Source organism: Dendropsophus ebraccatus, chromosome 8 (genome assembly GCF_027789765.1).
Source record: "Dendropsophus ebraccatus isolate aDenEbr1 chromosome 8, aDenEbr1.pat, whole genome shotgun sequence".
In the NCBI taxonomy this organism is placed as follows: Eukaryota; Metazoa; Chordata; class Amphibia; order Anura; family Hylidae; genus Dendropsophus; species Dendropsophus ebraccatus.
In genome coordinates, this window is record NC_091461.1 from 63,922,797 (window position 1) to 63,942,398 (window position 19,602).

General features: G+C 40.5%; 1 protein-coding gene across 1 annotated transcript in view; it reads right to left on the reverse strand.

The window, feature by feature from the left end:
* Positions 1–792: 792 nt before the first annotated feature.
* Positions 793–19,602, reverse strand: part of LOC138799433 (transmembrane protein 150A-like) — an 87,111-nt gene continuing 68,301 nt past the window's right edge. The window contains exons 6-7 of the mRNA XM_069980582.1: positions 18,487–18,664; positions 793–5,350 (exon numbers count right to left, since the gene is read on the reverse strand). Coding sequence (XP_069836683.1) covers positions 5,106–5,350; positions 18,487–18,664 — 423 coding nt within the window. The 3' untranslated portion in view covers positions 793–5,105. The remainder of the gene's footprint in view (positions 5,351–18,486; positions 18,665–19,602) is intronic.

Sequence of the window (19,602 nt, forward strand, 5' to 3'; positions counted from 1 at the left end):
CCATCATACACTAAACATGACCCCCCCCTCTCTCTCTCTCTCTCTCTCTTAAAACAGGCTGCTGTATAATCACACAGGTTGTCAGCCCCTGCACTGAAGCTGCACACACATACTTTCACTTTGCAATGTAGTGTACATAGCAAAGTGACATCTGCAGGATGGCCTTCCTAATTAGGTCAGGGCAGCAGGAGAGATAAGACGGGTCTGTCAAGGAGGGAAGATAAACAAGTGACAGGACTCCTTCACTCACTGAGTCCAGCAGGAGAGAGTATGAGGTGGGGGGGGGGGGGGTGGCTGCCTATGTGCTGGGACTCAGTTGGAGAGAAGATAAGCAAGTGACATGACTCAGATGGCTTGCAGTTGTTCAGCCAATCGGAGCTGAGCAAGCTGAGTCACCTGACAAGGCAGGGGAGGGGGAGGCTGGTGTAACAGGAGCTAGCCCAGTACTCCTGCTGATGACTCATCGTCACAAGAAGAAGCTGAGAGAAGAAACTGGTGACGACAATAATTAGGTATCTGTGAGTTTAGTGCACTTCCTGGTGGGGGTGGAGGGGGGGAAAGACAGGGAAGGGAGGCAGATAGGTGATTGAAGCATATTACAGAGTTATATAACTTTGTAATGTGCTTCAATTACTGGGAAAAAGTTTTTCATGGGTGTTGTCCTTTAAGGTTTTTCCACTTTTTTTGCCAAAACCTATTCACATTGTATTTGTTTAACCAAATCCAAGGAGTGAAATAGTTTAATATAGAAACCACTAATGTAAGAACACAAAACGCTGGACAAATAAGCAGTTGGATACAAATATTTCTTTGGTCATTCTTTAAAAGATAATACATTTGGTTGATTTACAAAGATAAAGGATGACTGTTCAAGTGTACTCAGAGTTACAGAGCCAAGTTGGTCCTATGACATTATAATGTATACTTTATCATATGTTTGTTTGTTTTTTTATCAGACTTCAAAAGATAAACCATACAGTAATACAGGGCCTAATTTCTATACAGATGAAGACAAGAAATTAAATATTTTCTAACATAGATCATTTCATTTTAAAAGTTGCAGTGCTAGTATTTCTCCCTGCAAGCTGCAGGATCTCATACATTGTGAACAGATTGGCACAAAAATGTAAATGATTCCAACAGTTAACATGCTTTCTGTACATAGTTATGCTATTACATATGCTTGATACACCCAATAGAGGACCGCGCCCATTGCATATTTAATAAACTTCTAAAATAAAGCTGCATATTGTCATAACATAAAGAGATGGTTGTCACCTTTTTAAGCCTAATGCAAAACCTGAAAGTTGACTTGTTGTTAATCCCAGTATCCTCACAATATCCCCATCCTATACAAAGAGGGATCCAAGATTAATACATGAGTTTACCAGGTGTGAGATTTCAGCATGCCGATTTGTAGAACAGACTGGTGACATCTGTATGCAAGCCAAAAATCTGTTCTCGTCTCTGCAACCACACTATTTTGTTAGTTATGCAGAATCTTTGCGTTCCCTACATGCTAGTTGTGCCGATATTTAACTACATTAGAAACCCCCATGGCACAGATCACAATATCTTGGCTTCCTAGGAGGAACCAGGTATAGTGGTTAAAAGGGGTTTTCCAAATATGGGTTAAAAAAGCCAAATCGTATTCACCTTTCAAATCCACTGCTGCTCTGGTGAATCTGAACACATAATCACAGCAGCCAATCACATGGGGGACATCAGAGAGAGTGGTCAGCCAATGGCTGCTATGAGTTATGAGTCAAGGTGGCACGTCCTCGCCACAGCATTGGAGGGACCAGGAACAGTTGGCGTGAGTCTGTGAGTTTGAAAGGCAAGCGCAATTATTATTTGTTTCCGCCCAAATTTAGAAACTACTTAAGGGTACAAAGGGTGCAAAGATAGTAACACATCGGAACAAATATTTTCTTTATGCATAAATTATAAGAAAACGTTTTGCATAGAAATGGAAAACAGTAAGGCACCTCCTGTGGAGAAAGCTTTGCTACATAGTCTAACAGAATTTTACTTCAACCTGAAATGTTCTGGATTTTTTTTTTCTTTTATTAGTTAATGATTCTGTTAGGTTAGGAAGTAGTTTTGGCAGAATCCTACATATGCAAACCAAGGCAGCAGCACTGTGTATTGTAAACCTGTAATGACTGCCTAAAAACAGTCCTGGGGTTATAGCTGAATAATGATTCATGTATGCTGCATCTCTTGGGACAATACTGTATGGGCCGGCATATTGAGTTTTTTTGGAGACTTATAGACTGGACTACACAGAGCATTTGGGCTTATTTTTTATGTTCTATAACATACATACACTGTCATTCACACGAACCGGATCGCTGCAAGTTCTGCAGCCAAATCCACTCTGATTCCTGGTGCTGTCATTTTGTATGGGTTTACATACTCACAGTTGATTTTTTATACCACTATGAGTAGATAAAGCCCAGTCCTCCTTAACCCAGCACTGCCCATTTACTACTTTACCACTCCAGCCTGCTTCTGTGGCTCCCGTTTCCCCTGGTGTCCCGCTCAGCCAGTTAGTGTGCGGTCCCATCGCTGCCAGTGATTGGCTGAGCGGGACGTCAGGGATCCGGGCGCCACAAAAGCAGGCCGGAGCGTGGACAGGTAAAGTATTCAGTGGCCAGCAGTGTGTTAAGGAGAACGGGGCTCTGCGAGTATGTTAACCCAAACAAAAATGACAGGACACAGGATTGCAGCCAATTTCGCTATGGAACTCGCAGCATGAAATCCACTGTGATTCGGTATGTGTGAAGCTACAATAATGGTGTGTTCACACAGAAATTTGGCAGATTTTTGAAGCTAAAATCAGAAACAGACTATGAACAGAGAACAGGTAATAAGGGAAAAGAGATTTCTCTTTTCAAATCTATTCCTGGCTTTGGCTTCAAAAATCTGTCAGATAAATCTGTATAAACTCACCATAAGTCTAATTTGCTTCAGTCAAGAGATAAACTGCATAATGCAAAGTGTTGCAATAAGAGGAAATAGGCACGGCCTAGACCTGTAACATCTGGAACAGATGATGTGCTTATTTTAACTATTTACAGGTTACTGAGCTCAAGGCTATAAAAATACTTATATGTTAAGCTGTATAAGATAAATTATAAAGTGGGAATCACAATAGGCAATGATGGGATGGGAATGATGGCAATTACAGTTAAAAAAGGGAAGTCATGGTATTTTAAGTACGCCATTAGAATATACTGCAATGTCATGAGTACATATCCAGGTAAGGCGAAGCATGTGCTAAAAACTTACACTCATTTCAAACCTGCATTCACCTGGCCATATTCTGAAGACATTGGGGGGGATTTATTAAAGTACTGTAGTCAGGCCTTAGTAAGAGAAGGCATGGCCTCTCAAAGCCCTGTAGACTATATGGTACAGAATAAATTGGCTTAAATTTTCATTGTCGTTATTACTTTCCAATCCTAAATCAACAGTAGATGACAAATAAAATAAAGTCTGTAATAACACAGAACTTCCTGTCTTAAGACTTTTTTTTTAGTCTTAACACAGGAAGGCCAGTGTTTCCCAGGTCAGCTGAGTGCACACAGGGAAGGCAGTAGTGATTGATGGACACATTGAGCCGGGACTCTCCAAAAGAGAGACTAAACATAGTCCTGACCTGTACAACCAGCACAAGACTAAAAAGCTGCCTTCAGGAGACTGGACCTGCATACAGGTAAGTATAGCTTTATTTTACAGCATGATAACTTGAATGAATGTAAATTGAAAACTTGCTTTATTTCACATCTACTGTGGATTTAGAAAGTTTTAACAACAGCGACACTTTAAAGAAGAAATCTAGCAAAAATAAACATTCTTGTGCAGGCAGGGGGTGGAGGGAACATAGTGAAAGAATGTATACTTACCCTGTTCTTCCGCAGTGCCGCATTGCCGCTCCCAGACAACAGCCAGTCTTCTGCAGCTCATATGTCACAATCTAGCTTATGGATTGCCCATTTAGCACTGACTGGTTGAGTGGACAATCCATTAGTGGGGTGGGGAACTTTCACCTGAGTTATGACATAGCAGAAAGCCGGAGAATAATTACTTCCAGTGGCTGTCAGAAAGCCGGTGATGAGGCGCTACATGGGTAAGTATACATTCTTTACTATGTTCCCCACCCCCTGCCTGCACTGCATTTTAAAAATTTTTGCTGGACTTCTTTAAGTTGCAGCGGCAATATACTCCACCTCATAATTACCATAGATTTCAATGAGTGGAACATGGTCAGCCACAGATGCATGCACCTATTAATAAATCAGCCGCCTCTTACAACACTGCAGTTTTTATTAGGACCAGCATATGAAATGCTACTCCTAATAAAGTTCCCCATTAAGTAGCAGTCTACTGAGACATGGCTAAGCATTATCTATGTTTCCTTTACCTATCAATGCCTTAAAAATGGGTTTAGAGGTCAGTTTTAAACAACCAAACTAATAAATGCATTAGAAAGTTTATGCACTCTCTGTACCAAAGCGAATTAGACCTATATTAACCCCTAAGAACTCATTTAATACATTCCAGATGTCTAATATTTAGAACCGTGTAATGAGTCTATGAAGGATAATCTAGTCTTCTTAAGGCAAACTGGTTTTGTTGGTCCTACAATTCTTGCTCAAAAGGCCCCCTAGGTAGCACAATTCTTATAAACCTGAATTATACCTGAAATGCTAGAATGTACCATTTAATTTACCAAGCAGCAGTATTTCTGTGATGCATCTTCATATACTATAATATAGCTCTTGTACATCTGACACAAAATTAAATTTGGCCTTGGTCTTCTGCAGAGTCTCTTGATTATAGAAATAAACTATATAAAAATATACAATTTTTAAATGGCCGGTTCCTTAATGCCCTGTACATATAATATAGACTTCATATGCTAGCCCACCAACTTCAGAATAGTCAAGTTATCAGATTTTTAGCTGTTTCATCTTTTTTGGGACTTTGATGGGCCAAAGGTTGTGAGCTTCCATTGCAGAGGCCAACACTTTAGTGTTTATAAGGATCATAAGGCGGCTCGGGGTGCATATGACGTCCATAAAAATACTGTGATACGGTCAGATCATAGCCATGTTCTCCGATGTGCTGTGAGCATGAGGTGTTGCTGGAGTGCTGGTTCCTGCCTTATAGCTCTTTGGAGCCCTGCTTGCTTTTAGGAGGACCAGGAAGGTATCAGTAGAAATTGCCCCAAATTCAAAGGCAAAGGTCCCATAGTAAACTAGAACATTTATTATGAAGGTCCATTCACACAAAGCAGCTATGTGTTGAAGCACAAAGCCATCCTGTATAAAAAGAACGCCACCTGTAAAGTTAGAGTTAAGGAAATTTAAAAGAAAGATATACGTTCTTGACATTAGCACTAAAAAAATCTATTACAATCAAGCAAAGCAATAAACAATTACGGTGATTATCTACTTTTGGAAAATTGTGGAATCAGATCTACAGGTTTGACAGAGTCTATTTTGGGCAGAATTAAAAATAAAGATAATTCAAAACTATAATAAGCAGAACAATTAAAAACACTATGGCAGAAAACTAGACTTCGAATTACTTCTAATATTTCACAGGACCACCGGAACATACAAAGAGAAAGTATTGTGGTCAGAAATCTGATTAGCCTGTTCCCAGCTCAGTAATCCTTCTGTTATTATCAAGGTTTCCGCTGGAGAGAAAGGAAATACAAAAATCACATTGTACTTTATAAACTAATCCAAACACCACAATAAACAGCTCTGCTTATTTGCATGTGGAATCTTTACATTTTGTATCCATTTTGACAAACCGCAACTGGCCTACAAAATTGCCCCCTTTAGCATAAATTGTGTCCAATGTACTTTCTTTTTTGAACCCAAAACGACGAGCCAAAAGGTCAACCACAATGTGAGTTTGTGTTTTACAAACAATCATCAGTTTTTCTTTTCAGGAAAAATGGGAGCACATCTCAGACATTGAGGAAGTATAAACATTAGGACTGCCTCATGGTTTTCCCATAGGATAAGGTCCTTTAAACAAATAATTGCCCGATACGAGTGCCGATCCACTATATAGAAGTTAATAAGCAAAGGACCATTTACACAACAGTGACTGCATAGAGGATGCTATCAGTCCAAAAATATGCACTTGCTTATTTTTCAGATAATCACTGGGGGGGAGGGGGGGTTAGCAGGCATTTTGTTTATTGACCACAGCTATACACCTGTGGATCACAGACAGACAAGGTAAGTAAAAATGAGCGAATCAGATTTGTTTTGCTTCATACGAAACAAAAGTGATCTGCGCTTATCTCTCTTGGGCTGGTGGCTCAATGCAGAGGGAGGATACCGCCCGGGGACCGCCTGAAAAATACAAATACAGCTATGGCGGCCAACGGGTGGTATCCTCCATCTGCACGGAGCCAGCAGCCTGACAGAGATGAGCTCAGATCAGTTTTGCTAACCCACAAACCGTTACCAACTCCCTGCTAGAAAATTACAGGATTTCCATACCACAATCCCAAGCCAAAATACACAAGCACCCGTTAAATCTTACCAAAAGTAAATAAAACTTTTGTAATATTTACTGGAAACTATTCCAAGTTCAAAGTGGAATGTCCTCAGTTATTCATGTAAAGATAAAGGGCAGAAGTCAAATAAAAGCATACCTTGATCAATAACTTGTAATAGAGAATCCTGCCAGTAGACAAATGGGACATTATAATGTTACTCACTATACCACTTAGTAATAAAGCTCTTTATATTCTAAGGAAATTGACTAGCAACTACCATAAGCTTCTATGTCTACCCAATGCAATTAAACATTGAATATGCACAATTATCAGATTATTCAATCTAAACACAGAATTTACATTTTATGTAATTTAAGGTGGAATTCCATTTGGGATATTCTATATGACCCACACCACCATAGGTGATGCTTGCTTGCTCTATATTTTTTTTAGTGTTGACTACTTTTATTCTTTGCTCCATTAGGCCACAGCTAGGTGCCTGCTGCCAAGCCAGAGTTTAGCCTGCTGTTCAGTTAAATGCTGCTAAGCTACAAAGTCTGGGGTAGTCTGAGGCACACCTCACTATACACAGAGGCCACTGCTCTGTCCCTCCTGCCCCAGCTCTGCAGCTGTACATTCTCAAATTAATAGAAACTCTAGGAAGCCAAATTATCAGTGACAAGTGTTTTAGTGATTCACATATGTACGAAGCAACTAAGCTCCAATTAAGTGTTGTCGTTTTTACACTACATGACTGGAGCAGAGTAACTGGAGGAGGGCAGGGAACAGTCAGTCACCTTAAAAGGGATTTTCCAGGCAAAATAGGCTGATAAGCTACAGTATGCTCAGGATGGTTCAATGCTCACTGATCGCAGGGGGTGTCAGCTGTTGCCCACTACACAGTGAATGAGGCCAGAAGCTGTTGTCTCTGTTCCCTGTGTAGTGACCTGTAACTGCAGCTCTGCTCCAAGTCAAATGAATGGCAGCTGAGCTGCAGTAACCAGGTCTGGCCATTTCACAGTGAATGGAGACAACTGCTTCCGGTCCTATTCACTGTGTAGTCTGACCGCCAAACAGCTGATCCGCTCTTGTCACCCAGCCAGTCAGTGCCTGAGAAGCTATGAGCGAACCGGGTTCGGGTCCATCCAAACCCGAACGTTGGGCATTTGATTAGCGGTGGCTGCTGAACTTGGATAAAGCCCTTGGAACATGGATATAGTCATTGGCTGTATCCATGTTTTCCAGACATCCTTAGAGCTTTATCCCAGTTCAGCAGCCACCGCTAATCAAATGCCGAACGATCGGGTTCAGATGGACCCGGGTCGCTCATCTCTACTTATCAGTTTCCTTTGCCTGGAAAACCCCTTTAACTCCATTCTACCCTTATTCTATTTTCACAATTAGATAAGATCAGAATGCCATAACTAAAATACAAAAGGATTCTGTGCACTTAGTCAGGTAATGTGAAATAATTTATACATTACAAAGAACACATATAAATCATCATGTATTTGTTAAAGTGGTGCAGCGCTTCTTTAATTCCCAGAGAGCTGTATAGAGTGTCATCCGCTGCACTACAAACCTGTCAGTTTAGATAACACCTAAATTGCCTAGACTCCCTACCCTATTATCAGACTTGCTCCATCTTGTAAAGACAATAACCCTGATAGGCAAAATCTATTTGACAGAGGTAATTTATGCAATTCTACACTACTGTACGCCAGTGAGGAGTAAAGCTACACATTAATAATTTGCTGCTAGTTCTGACACGTGTTCAGGTATCAAGTTAGAACATTACCCAGGCATTTCCCAATCACCTTTTTATATAAGCTCACATTCAACTGGGTTTAATTTTTATTTTATTGTAATCCTGGAGTTCAGTAAGGGATGTTTTTCTGCCAATGTGGTGCAGTTGATTCCCAGCCTTGTAGGGCGTTTTGTTTTCCTTAATGCTGCCAATGCAGGTTAGTTGGGTTGGGGATTAGAAGCAATATGAGAAAATCGTATTTTACTAAAAGTTATAGAAGCCTGAAACAAACTACATGCAGACATGGTTGGTAAATCCAAAGTATGTGGCATTAAACTTCTCTGGGATAAACATACAATGGTACCTTGGTTTAAGAGTAACTTGGATTGAGAGCGATTTGGCTTAAGAGCTCAGTTTTTCCAAATTGTGACTTGGTTTAAGAGCATTGCTTTGGTTTAAGAGCTCCCTGTACTGGGTGGGTGGGGCATGGTCTGCATAGTGTAGTCTACAGCACTATACTCTGACCCAGGAAGTCAGGAACTCAACTTCTAAATTATAGCAGATCCACTTCAGGCTAGGGCTTTCATCAGGGGACAGGACTGTGGAGGCCATCTCTTCATAGCTGTAACCCCTCTCTTCCTGGACAGAGAGTGCTGCATGTATGTGCCCACATCTGCCCTGCTCATTGCTTCATGCTCCCTGCAGTCCGTCAACCCTTGTGTTTCCCATCCTCTCCATTCCTGCTATAATGTGCCTGTACCTACACTCAGCTATACACACTGCTGCTATAATGTGCCTGCACTTACACTCAGCCATTCACACTGCTACTATAATGTGCTGCACCTACACTCAGCAATACACATTGCTGCTATAATGTGCTTACACTCAGCTGTACACACTGCTGCTATATTGTGCCTGCACTTACACTCAGCCATTCATACTGCTATATAGAGAAGTTTCTGTCACTGTCCTCCTGCACAGCTCTGTGATTTTCATTTCCTAATTGGTCCATGCTAAACACCTACCTACGCCCCTCCCCCCCCATTCCCCATTGCTGTCATGTGACCACACAGATTATGGGAATCTTTAGTTCAATCCTGTATCTACAAACTGATGCTTATTTTCAGGTTTATGCACTTACTATACATTATACTCTGCATGCTGATTGCTATACTGTACAGTAACTTATAATATCACATATTCAGCTATATATTTCATTTGTTTTACATGTTATTCAAAAAAAATTTTAAAAAATCATTTTTGGGGTGTGAAACCATTTGTCTGCATTTCAATGATTTCTTATGGGAAAATTTGCTTTGGTTTAAGAGAAGATTTGGATTACAAGCACGATCCCGAAACAAATTATGCTTGTAATTCAAGGCACCGCTGTATATCTATTCAAAGATAAAAATAAATAAGGTTTCCTGGCTAACATGACTGATGACTTATTCACAGTAATCACAATAAGGTGTGGGGGCAAACAGAAGCAGTTGGTTCTGTTCATTGCATAGTGGTGGTTTTGGAGCTGAGCTAAAATTTCCCAGGCAGCCCCTAGAAAAGAGAAAAAAAGAGCGCGAGAGAGACCACCAAAGACTGTGACAAGTTCGTAAAGAAAGGCGCACCACAAGGCCCAGCCAACATCGCTCACACCTCTGCAGCTCATCAGCAATCCAGAGGTAAATGCTACACGCTAGGATTGAGACAGTCTGCCATTTTCACTATCTACGTTATTTCTGTCTAGATTTTTTTTTTTACCACACACCAATATAGCATTATTATTATTATTATTATTATTACTACTACTACATTTGGAATCTGTCAGAAGACAACATTTTTTTCACAGGTTCTTGATAATGTGTGTGTGTGTGTGTGTGGTGTGTGTGTGTGTGTGTGTGTGTGTTTTTATGAAGATGCCATATCGACCAAAGAAGTATTACCACTAGGGAAGGATGTGGTGCTTTGCTGTAGAGAACTTCTACAAATTAGGCTTAAATTTACAAGTTGTCTTTCAGTAGGCTGAGGGATTTTTAAGTACGGACTATGACATGCCCAAGGCTAGGCATGTGTGTGTCATTATTCTGGCAGGATATATATATATATATATATATATATATATATATATATATATATATATATATATATATATATATGCTGTACATGCTACACTGATCCTTTCTTAAATATAAGAAAGAAAAATATACAACAAAAAAAATACATGTGTTTCTTTTGCTGTGGTAGTTTGTAAAGCGAATGTACCATCAGTACATCAGTACATCACTTTAAGATTTGCACATGGTTAGAACAGCGGAGAAGCCGGTGCTGCGGTCTTTTTTTTTTTTTTTTTAATTGCAACCCAGTAGCTTTGTACAGCACTGTTCTATTCCCCGGCACTGGTCATGGGGGTGAAGCACTGGAGGCGGGCCGGCCCGCCCCCTCGCGTTGCGAGGAACCCCTCACCCCTCTTTGATGTAGCTCTATTAGAATCAATGGAGCAGCATCATAGAGGGATGGAGGCTTAATCCGAACGGTGCCGTACGTGGGAACTGGGCTGCTGTTCAAAAAAAAAAAAAAAAAGAAGGATCGCTGTTCTATCCATGTGCAAATCTTAATGAAAATGGAACTGATGGTACATTCGCTTTAACTCATTCACATTTTAAGTTCTTAACGTTAATCCCACTGACTGTGCATTGGCCAGGCCAGGCCAGGGGGTGCAGTAGTCAGTTATTGCATCTCTAACAATATTGCACTACTGTGCTCTGCACCATGCTAAGCCGCCTTTGGTCTGCCCATGTGCAAACAAGACCATATAAAGGTTTTTACAAGTCTGATTAAAAAAAAAAAAAACATGTTGTAAAAGTCTTTCAAAAGTGCAGTGAGCTGAAACACATTCAAAGTCTGTTTATTGTCACGTTTCCTGGAGAAAAGTAGCCGAGTTCCCTGATAAACTCCAGATAAATACTTTAATAAGATTCTTTGAGCTACTAAATCCAAAAAGATTAGCACAGCCTGGTACTCTCGATGTTGTGTCTCCTGCATGTGACCACGTGCTGACCACTTGGCTGTAAATGGTGCCAGGCAAACGCTAAGCATTATCAAAAGGGACTGGTCACTACGCTATAAACTACTGCTATCCCATAATTCATTGCAGTAATGTGGGGGAAATCAATCAAGCCTGGGAAAAGGTATGACTTGTACACAGTTTTTCTAGGTAAGGCTCACTTCATACTGCATTAAGCAGTGTCCATTGGATGTATACTTAATAGAATCTGTCATATATGGGATATGGGGCTCAATGTTTAAAAAAATAATATATAGCTCCTCACTGTATAGTGTGGAAGTGACTAGTAACTAACAGAGACATTTCTAAAAACATTTTAATTGGTATCTGACAGCAAAGTAACTTGTAAGTGGTGGAGAGCATGAATTCTATACTCCTCTCATTTAGAGATAAATGTGCTACCTATGGAGGAGACTGAACATTCTGTACTATAAATAAAGCCAATTTAGCCAGAAGCAGTATAGACATTCACCAGACTGCATGCATACCATGAGAAATGGAAGACAGTCAATATTTTCTTGCATTTCCCAAAGGATGTCATATAAATAGAACATAAATAATCAGGATCTTACTGGGATGTAATACAATAAGCCCAGCGCTTGGGTAGATCACTAGCCAGGATGGAAACATCTGTTGGTTTGTTTCAAGAATCTCCTACTTTTCCAGTAAAATATTTTTTGACATTGCTTCTAATCTTCCATCCACTAATCTGTTTGTGCCCCCTTGTTCTTGTGCTTATTAAAACACTTACCTCCATAATATTAATAGATTTATTTTGCTGAAATAAACACCACAGAAGTAAAAACATACCTAGCGTTTTGGTCATGTACAGTCCATGACCAAGAAAAATGTCTTTTAGAGTACCAAGTACCAATATTACATGTTAAGGCCAGGTTCAGACTATGTAACTGTGCGGCTTTATTTGCGGCTGTAATTGTGCGGCGGTATTTTTGGTGGTTCATGCGTACGCTGGAAAGTATAGGATATACGGCTGCACAGTGCACACTATGTATGAATCTACGGCCCGATCGTAAACGGACCCGTAAAAAATGAACAAGACCATTGTTTGCGGCTGGAAATGCGGCCGAGGATTGACAGGCGGTCCGTACGGAGTACTTCAAAAATAGCCGGCAATGATGCCGAATGCCGATGCCTCTAATAGTTAATATATTAAATTAATAAAACACATTTTCTTTGTAATAAATTCCGTTTCGTTGGTCAATAATTTAATTCTAACAAATCCATCATTTGGCAATTAAATATACTGTTAAAATAAATAGATATATAAATAAATGTATATTTATATATATATTTATTTTTTGACAGTATATTTAATTGCACAATGATGGATTCGTTAGAATTAAATTATTGAACAACGAAACTGAATTTATTTAATCGAAAATGTGTTTTATTAATTAAATATTAATTAGTACAGGAAGCTCCATAAGCCGTTAATTCATATTGCCGGCAATAGAGCATTCTGTACTAATCATCACTTTACTTTAATGAAAACATCAAATGTTTCTTCTAATTATGTTATGACAATAACATTATTAGAAGAAACATTTAGAATTATATGTGCGCTCAGCTGATTGGCTGAGCGCACATATAATTAACGGGTACGCAGCACAGTGACTTCATTGTGCTGCGGACCAGCGAAGAGGACACATCGGGGTGAGTATAGAGCTCTCCCCACCCCCTCCCCAGCACTGCACCCCTCCCAGCAAGGAAGGGGGGGTCAGTTAACCCCTTTCTTGCTGGGATGGGTGCAGTCTGACATCAGTCTGGCCCCCAAAGGGTTAAGGGGGATGCAATACATCCTCCCTTAACCCCTTGGGGGCCAGACTGTAAGCAGCGATCTGTAAAGATGCTGCATACTGTAAGGTGCACAACACCGCTCACAATGATGGGTGTTGTGCTCCTGTTTGTGTGTTTTTTGTGTGTTTCTCCCTTTTTGTTTTTCAGATATCGGTATCCTGTGCATTACGTCGGATTCCATGGACTACGTCGATGACCAGCGTTTTTTTAATGTTTTTTTTTTTAATAAAATGGTCAATGAGGGGTGTGGGGGTGTTTTTATTTGAATAAAAAAATTTTTTAACTTGTGTCTTGTCTTTATTTCTTTACTTTATAGACTTAGTAGTGGAAGCAGTCTAATAGACGGAATCCATTACTAAGTTGGGGCCTAGTGTTAGCCGGTATAAAATGGCTAACACTAACCCCCTATTATTACCCCAGTACCCAATGCCACCAGGGGTACTGGGAAGAGCCGGGTGCCAGTGGTCCCGGAGCGTCAAAATTGGCGCTCCTGGACCGGGCGGCAGCAGGCTGGTAAGATTTAGGCTGGGGAGGGCCTAAACCAATGGCTCTTCCCACCCTGGTCTTACCAGGCTGCTGTCGTTTGGTTTTTAACCCGGCTGGTTATAAAAATAGGGGGGACCCTATGCGTTTTTTTTTTATTATTTATTTTAAAAAAAAAAACCCGCATAGGGTCCCCCCTATTTTTATAACCAGCCGGGTTAAAAACCAAACGACAGCAGCCTGGTAAGACCAGGGTGGGAGGAGTCATTGGTTTAGGCCCTCCCCAGCCTAAATCTTACCAGCCTGCTGCCGCCCGGTCCAGGAGCGCCAATTTTGACGCTCCGGGACCACTGGCACCCGGCTCTTCCCAGTACCCCTGGTGGCATTGGGTACTGGGGTAATAATAGGGGGTTAGTGTTAGCCATTTTATACCGGCTAACACTAGGCCCCAACTTAGTAATGGATTCCGTCTATTAGACGGCTTCCACTACTAAGTCTATAAAGTAAAGAAATAAAGACAAGACACAAGTTAAAAAAAATTTTTATTCAAATAAAAACACCCCCACACCCCTCATTGACCATTTTATTAAAAAAAAAAAAACATTAAAAAAAAACGCTGGTCATCGACGTAGTCCACGGAATCCGACGTAATCCGCAGGATACCGATATCTGAAAAACAAAAAGGGAGAAACACACAAAAAACACACAAACAGGAGCACAACACCCATCATTGTGAGCGGTGTTGTGCTCCTTACAGTATGCAGCATCTTTACAGATCGCTGCTTACAGTCTGGCCCCCAAGGGGTTAAGGGAGGATGTATTGCATCCCCCTTAACCCCTTGGGGGCCAGACTGATGTCAGACTGCACCCATCCCAGCAAGGAAGGGGTTAACTGACCCCCCTTCCTTGCTGGGAGGGGTGCAGTGCTGGGGAGGGGGTGGGGAGAGCTCTATACTCACCCCGATGTGTCCTCTTCGCTGGTCCGCAGCACAATGAAGTGACTGTACTGCGGACCGGCTCATTATATGTGCGCTCAGCCGATCAGCCAATCAGCTGAGTGCACATATAATTCTAAATGTTTCTTCTAATAATGCTATTGTGATAACATAATTAGAAGAAACATTTGATGTTTTCATTAAAGTAAAGTGATGATTAGTACAGAATGCTCTTTTGCCGGCAATATGAATTAACGGCTTATGGAGCTTCCTGTACTAATTAATATTTAATTAAGAAAACACATTTTCGATGAAATAAATTCAGTTTCGTTGGTCAATAATTTAATTCTAACGAATCCATCATTGTGCAATTAAATATAGTCAAAAAATAAATATATATATATATATATATATATATATATATATATATATATATATATACACACACACATTTATTTATATATCTATTTATTTTAACAGTATATTTAATTGCAAAATGATGGATTAGTTTAAATTTAATTATTGAACAATAAAAGGGACTTTATTACAACGAAAATGTGTTTTATTATTTTAATAGATTAACCATGAGAGACATCGGCATTACTGCAGAGGATCGCAAACCCCGATAATAGCAATTCATGTAAACTGTGTTCCCTGCTTTCCCAGATGCATCCAGAGGTGTTTGCATCACTTTCTTAAGATTTTATTTGTTATTTTTAGTTGAACCAGATTTCCAAGTAAATGACCGTATGTTTTGAGCCGCATGTCTATTTTTTCCCACGGCCGGAGTTTCATCCGCACATTTACAGCCGCATAAAAAATACAGCCGCACAGTTACATAGTGTGAACCTAGCCTAAAGGGGTATTCTAATGACCTGAAGTTATCACCTATCTACAGGATCAGGAGATCATGTGAATATGAGTGCTTTTATGTGAATGTGAGTGCTTTCCCCAGTCCCTCCTCTTAGCTGTGAGTGACAGCTCTCACATCCAATCAGAAGACAGCTAGCATTGACACTTAGAGCTGGAAAGTAATCAGAGCTCTGGGCAGTAAGCGTAAAGGGTCCTGGGCACTAGGATTTCTACAAGGCCACAACCACACTTTTTTATTTTGGCTGTTCTTTAAAACAGCCATTATTTTTAAATAACGGCTGTTATTTAGGTGTGGGATGGCTGCTGTCAAACGGTCCAATAAAAAAAGTTGTGTGGTCTTGGCTAGAGATGAGCGAGTTTACAGTAATAACTAATGAGTTGATGAGCGCATTGCAGAGGTAACAGAGTGCTTCACTTCATTACTGTAAATTCGCTCATCTCTAGTCTTGGCCCAAGACTGTTCTCAGTGGGGCTTCTTTCTATGTCCACTTAACAAGCTTTTAGCAGGTTTGAGGAATAATAAATTATTTGTGAATGTCCATTTGAAGAAAATATAGAAATATATAGTGGATAAACCAAGAAGAGAACAATTCTCATATTTCAAAGTCAAGATAGAAGAAGGACCCAGTGAGTTTAGGCACTAAGGCACTAGACTTGTTATTTTTTTGTTAATGTATTTAATGTATTCCTTTTTTGAGGCCAGCTGAAGTCAAGTTGTAACTATGCAGTTAAGCTAACACAGACTTTGGTCGACCATCAAGTGAGCAAAGACCAAAGTAGTGATGACACATTTGCCCCATTGCCTACTGAAATATAATAATTGTGAAATGGTTAAGTCAGTAACCACTTTCCAGGTAAATATATACCATTTTCAGATGTGTTTAATCATTTCCTATCCCACGCCTGTATGTGCCGGATATCTGTGGTATCTGAGGGCAGTAAGAGGGTCACAGAAGCAGAAGGGTCATTTTTTTCCAGAAACTTTGCTACTTTTGTCCATGGGCAAGGTCTGGATTTCTAGACAGTAAAAAGTAACCTATTGTGTGATATAATAGCCACCATGTTAGGTGACATTTCATTCTTTTTTAAAATTTAGTAAAATTTGAGCTTTTGGGTCACATATTTGGTAAAACTATTGGGTCTTAAGTTTTTGTAGAAATCCACACATCCTGCATCCTCACAGCACAATGTGTCTCCTCAGCATCTTCTACTAATAAAAATACATTCATGAAACTGTTCAAAGGCAAAATTCTCCTTATCCACAGCAACCAATGACAGCTCTCATTTCTGAGGAACAAAATATAAGAAAGCTGCGCAGTGATTGGCTGCTATTGGCAACAGAGTTCTCACCCACCTGCCTCCATTTATTTATTGTAGGTGAAAAATGCTAAAATCATCTTGTTGCCAATAGCAACCAATCACTGCTCAGTTTTTCTACCAAGCTCTTAAAAAGTGAACTTCCCCCATTATATTCAGTCTGTTAGGGGGCAAGGGCGGACAAGGGCACTGGGAGAGGTTGTATTAGGGGGATGGGAAGGATTGACAGGAGGGTCTATGTAAGGGGGCTGCGGCAGGCCTCATAAGGGCACAGAGAAGGTCCATGTTAGGGGGCTAGGGCGGGCATGGGCGACAGGAGGGTAAGTGTTAAAAATCTGGGAAGGGAGATGCGAGGGTCCTTGTTAGGGGGATGGTGTGGGCCTTGGAACTTTAAGGAGTTCTAGGTAGATTTCAGTGAAGGAAGGGTAAATTGAGGGTTTGGATGTGTAATCGGGCTAGGGTGGAAGGGCTCCCTTATAGAGCCTTCACCTTGACGTGGTAAAGGAGCTTGTATCCAATAAGTTAAGCTGGTAGGAGTAGTACTCCTGGCAGGGTCACTTATGCCAGACAGGTCAAAGGTGAGAGGTCAGACTAAACAGGGAAAATAGGGCTGGTATTGTAAAAGTATTTTAAATACAATGGACATATGCTGTCGACACTCTCATTACATAGATCAGTCAGCAGGACACATAAAACACATGGCTATTCTCACCGTTTTTTTTAGTTGTTGACTGATGAAACTTGTAATTGGAAAGCAGGAGCATCCAGGACCCCTGCACCTAAGATTTCTGTCCACTACTAAGGTTTTCCTGATAAGCCTCACCCCTTTGTAAAGCCCCTCACCCCTTTGCATGTAAGCTAAGGGTGGAGGTGGAGTTGAACTAAATTGCCGTTATGATTGTCACCCCTGCCTGGACCAGTACTAACCAGTTTCCTCAAAGGTTAGACCCACAGGAACCTTAAGAAGATTGGGCCTTCTGGGAAGTTGTAGATGAAGAATATGGGGCTCTCTGGATACAGGACTCCATTCTGACGACACTGTACTCCACTGTAATGTCTCAATACAGCTCTCTATAACCAATGACTTATGTTGTGAAGTGCAAGGAGGGTGCTGTTCTGGTTAGAAGCCAACCACCAAGCTGTTCATGGTTTGGCCCATCTGGCATTTCCCCAAACTGCCATATAAGCAGTCAGGCTCTGCAAATAACATAGTACACACACAAATATATATAGCATCCAGGGCAGCAGCATTTACACAGCTGATTGGTGCCTCCATTACAGTTCTACAGAAAAAAAAAAAAAATAAATCACCCACCTTTCTGAGATGGGTGAATAATAAATCACCCACCTGGTTATGCGTAGATTCTTCCTTCTATCCTATATAGGTCTGCCTTTCAGGAGAATCTGGGTAACAACCAATGTGGAGATATGCTGGAGACAAAACTACGTATGTAATACGTTCATAGTTCAGATACTAGCCAGTTGAACCCAGTAAAGCTGGGTAGGACTGTGTGGAGCTGAAATGGGGGTCGGCTGTATTCTATATGTACATAAAACATTTTGATATCTGTAATTTTTTTCTTGATTTACGACTGTTTACTGTCATTTTAAGATGTGCCTGGAGATTAATTTAAAGGATATGAATGGTGGTACACAAAAGCAACAAACAGTATAGGAAACAACCTATTGTACGCATCTACTAACCAGCATAGGAAAAGGATACTGAGCACTAATATAATCAGACCAAAAAGTGTCAGAAGGCAACGGAGGTGACCAGTCCAGCAGTACCAATGGGCATGTGCCATACGGTAGGTCAAAATTGACTGGAAGAAGATGAACATCATACTAGTTGGAAAGGCAACTCCTGCTCCAATGTAGTGCAGAACCTTGGCATGATCCACCTAAAAAGAAAGAGAAAGCACAAAGCACAGGAGATTAAAGATGACAATTCCTGTCTACTTATGACAGCACTCTAAATTCAGTTAAGCAATGTATTTGTAAGAATTCTGCTATGAATGTAATCTAAAAGAAATCAAAGAATTGAAAGAGGTAATATTCCCCAAAACTCCATCCATTGGCTGCCTATAACACACGGCATGCTGAGGGTGTGTGTGTGTGTGTGTGTGATCTATATTAATAGATGACAAGTTATACATCCATACATCTGATCTAATAAAGCTATATATCCATCTGTTCAGCTCCGTCTGCTCTATAACATGCTGCCTGCAGTCTGGATTGCATTTTCAATCTGACAGGCTTTCTTGAAGTCCTGTAATTCCTTGCTCCCACCAATACTTAAGCTTCTGTAAAGGCCTCCCCACTTAGCCTACAAAGAAAGGACAGAGGTCGATACAGGGTGAAGTGTAATGATGCATCTAGCCTGAGAGTCTCATAAATTGTGTGTGTAGACTGCACATCCAGATTAAGTCTTTCAGTGGCCATCCACAACTTGTATTTCTGTTGTGCTGCTGATAAAATTCCTTAAATAGGCAATGCTAAAAAAAAACACTACCAATTTTTTTTTTCACAGGCAGGGTGTTAAAGGGGTTATCCATCTAAGAGCTAAAAAAAAAATTCCCCCGAGTATTTTAAGCCAACTCCAGTCTTTCCAGCTGCTGCCATTCCAGAGTTACAAATTTTTTTAAATGCCGATCTATTAAGATAGGAAACTACATTTCCCATGATGCATCTCCCTGATTGGCGTGTTGGTCCGCATAATCACCCCCTTACCTTTCTTTACTGCCCACTGCTGTCATTACTATTGCACAGTAAACACAGGACTGTTTTTTTCACCGATTTTGCATTACATCACCCAGTGTATATATTCAATGCTAGCTGA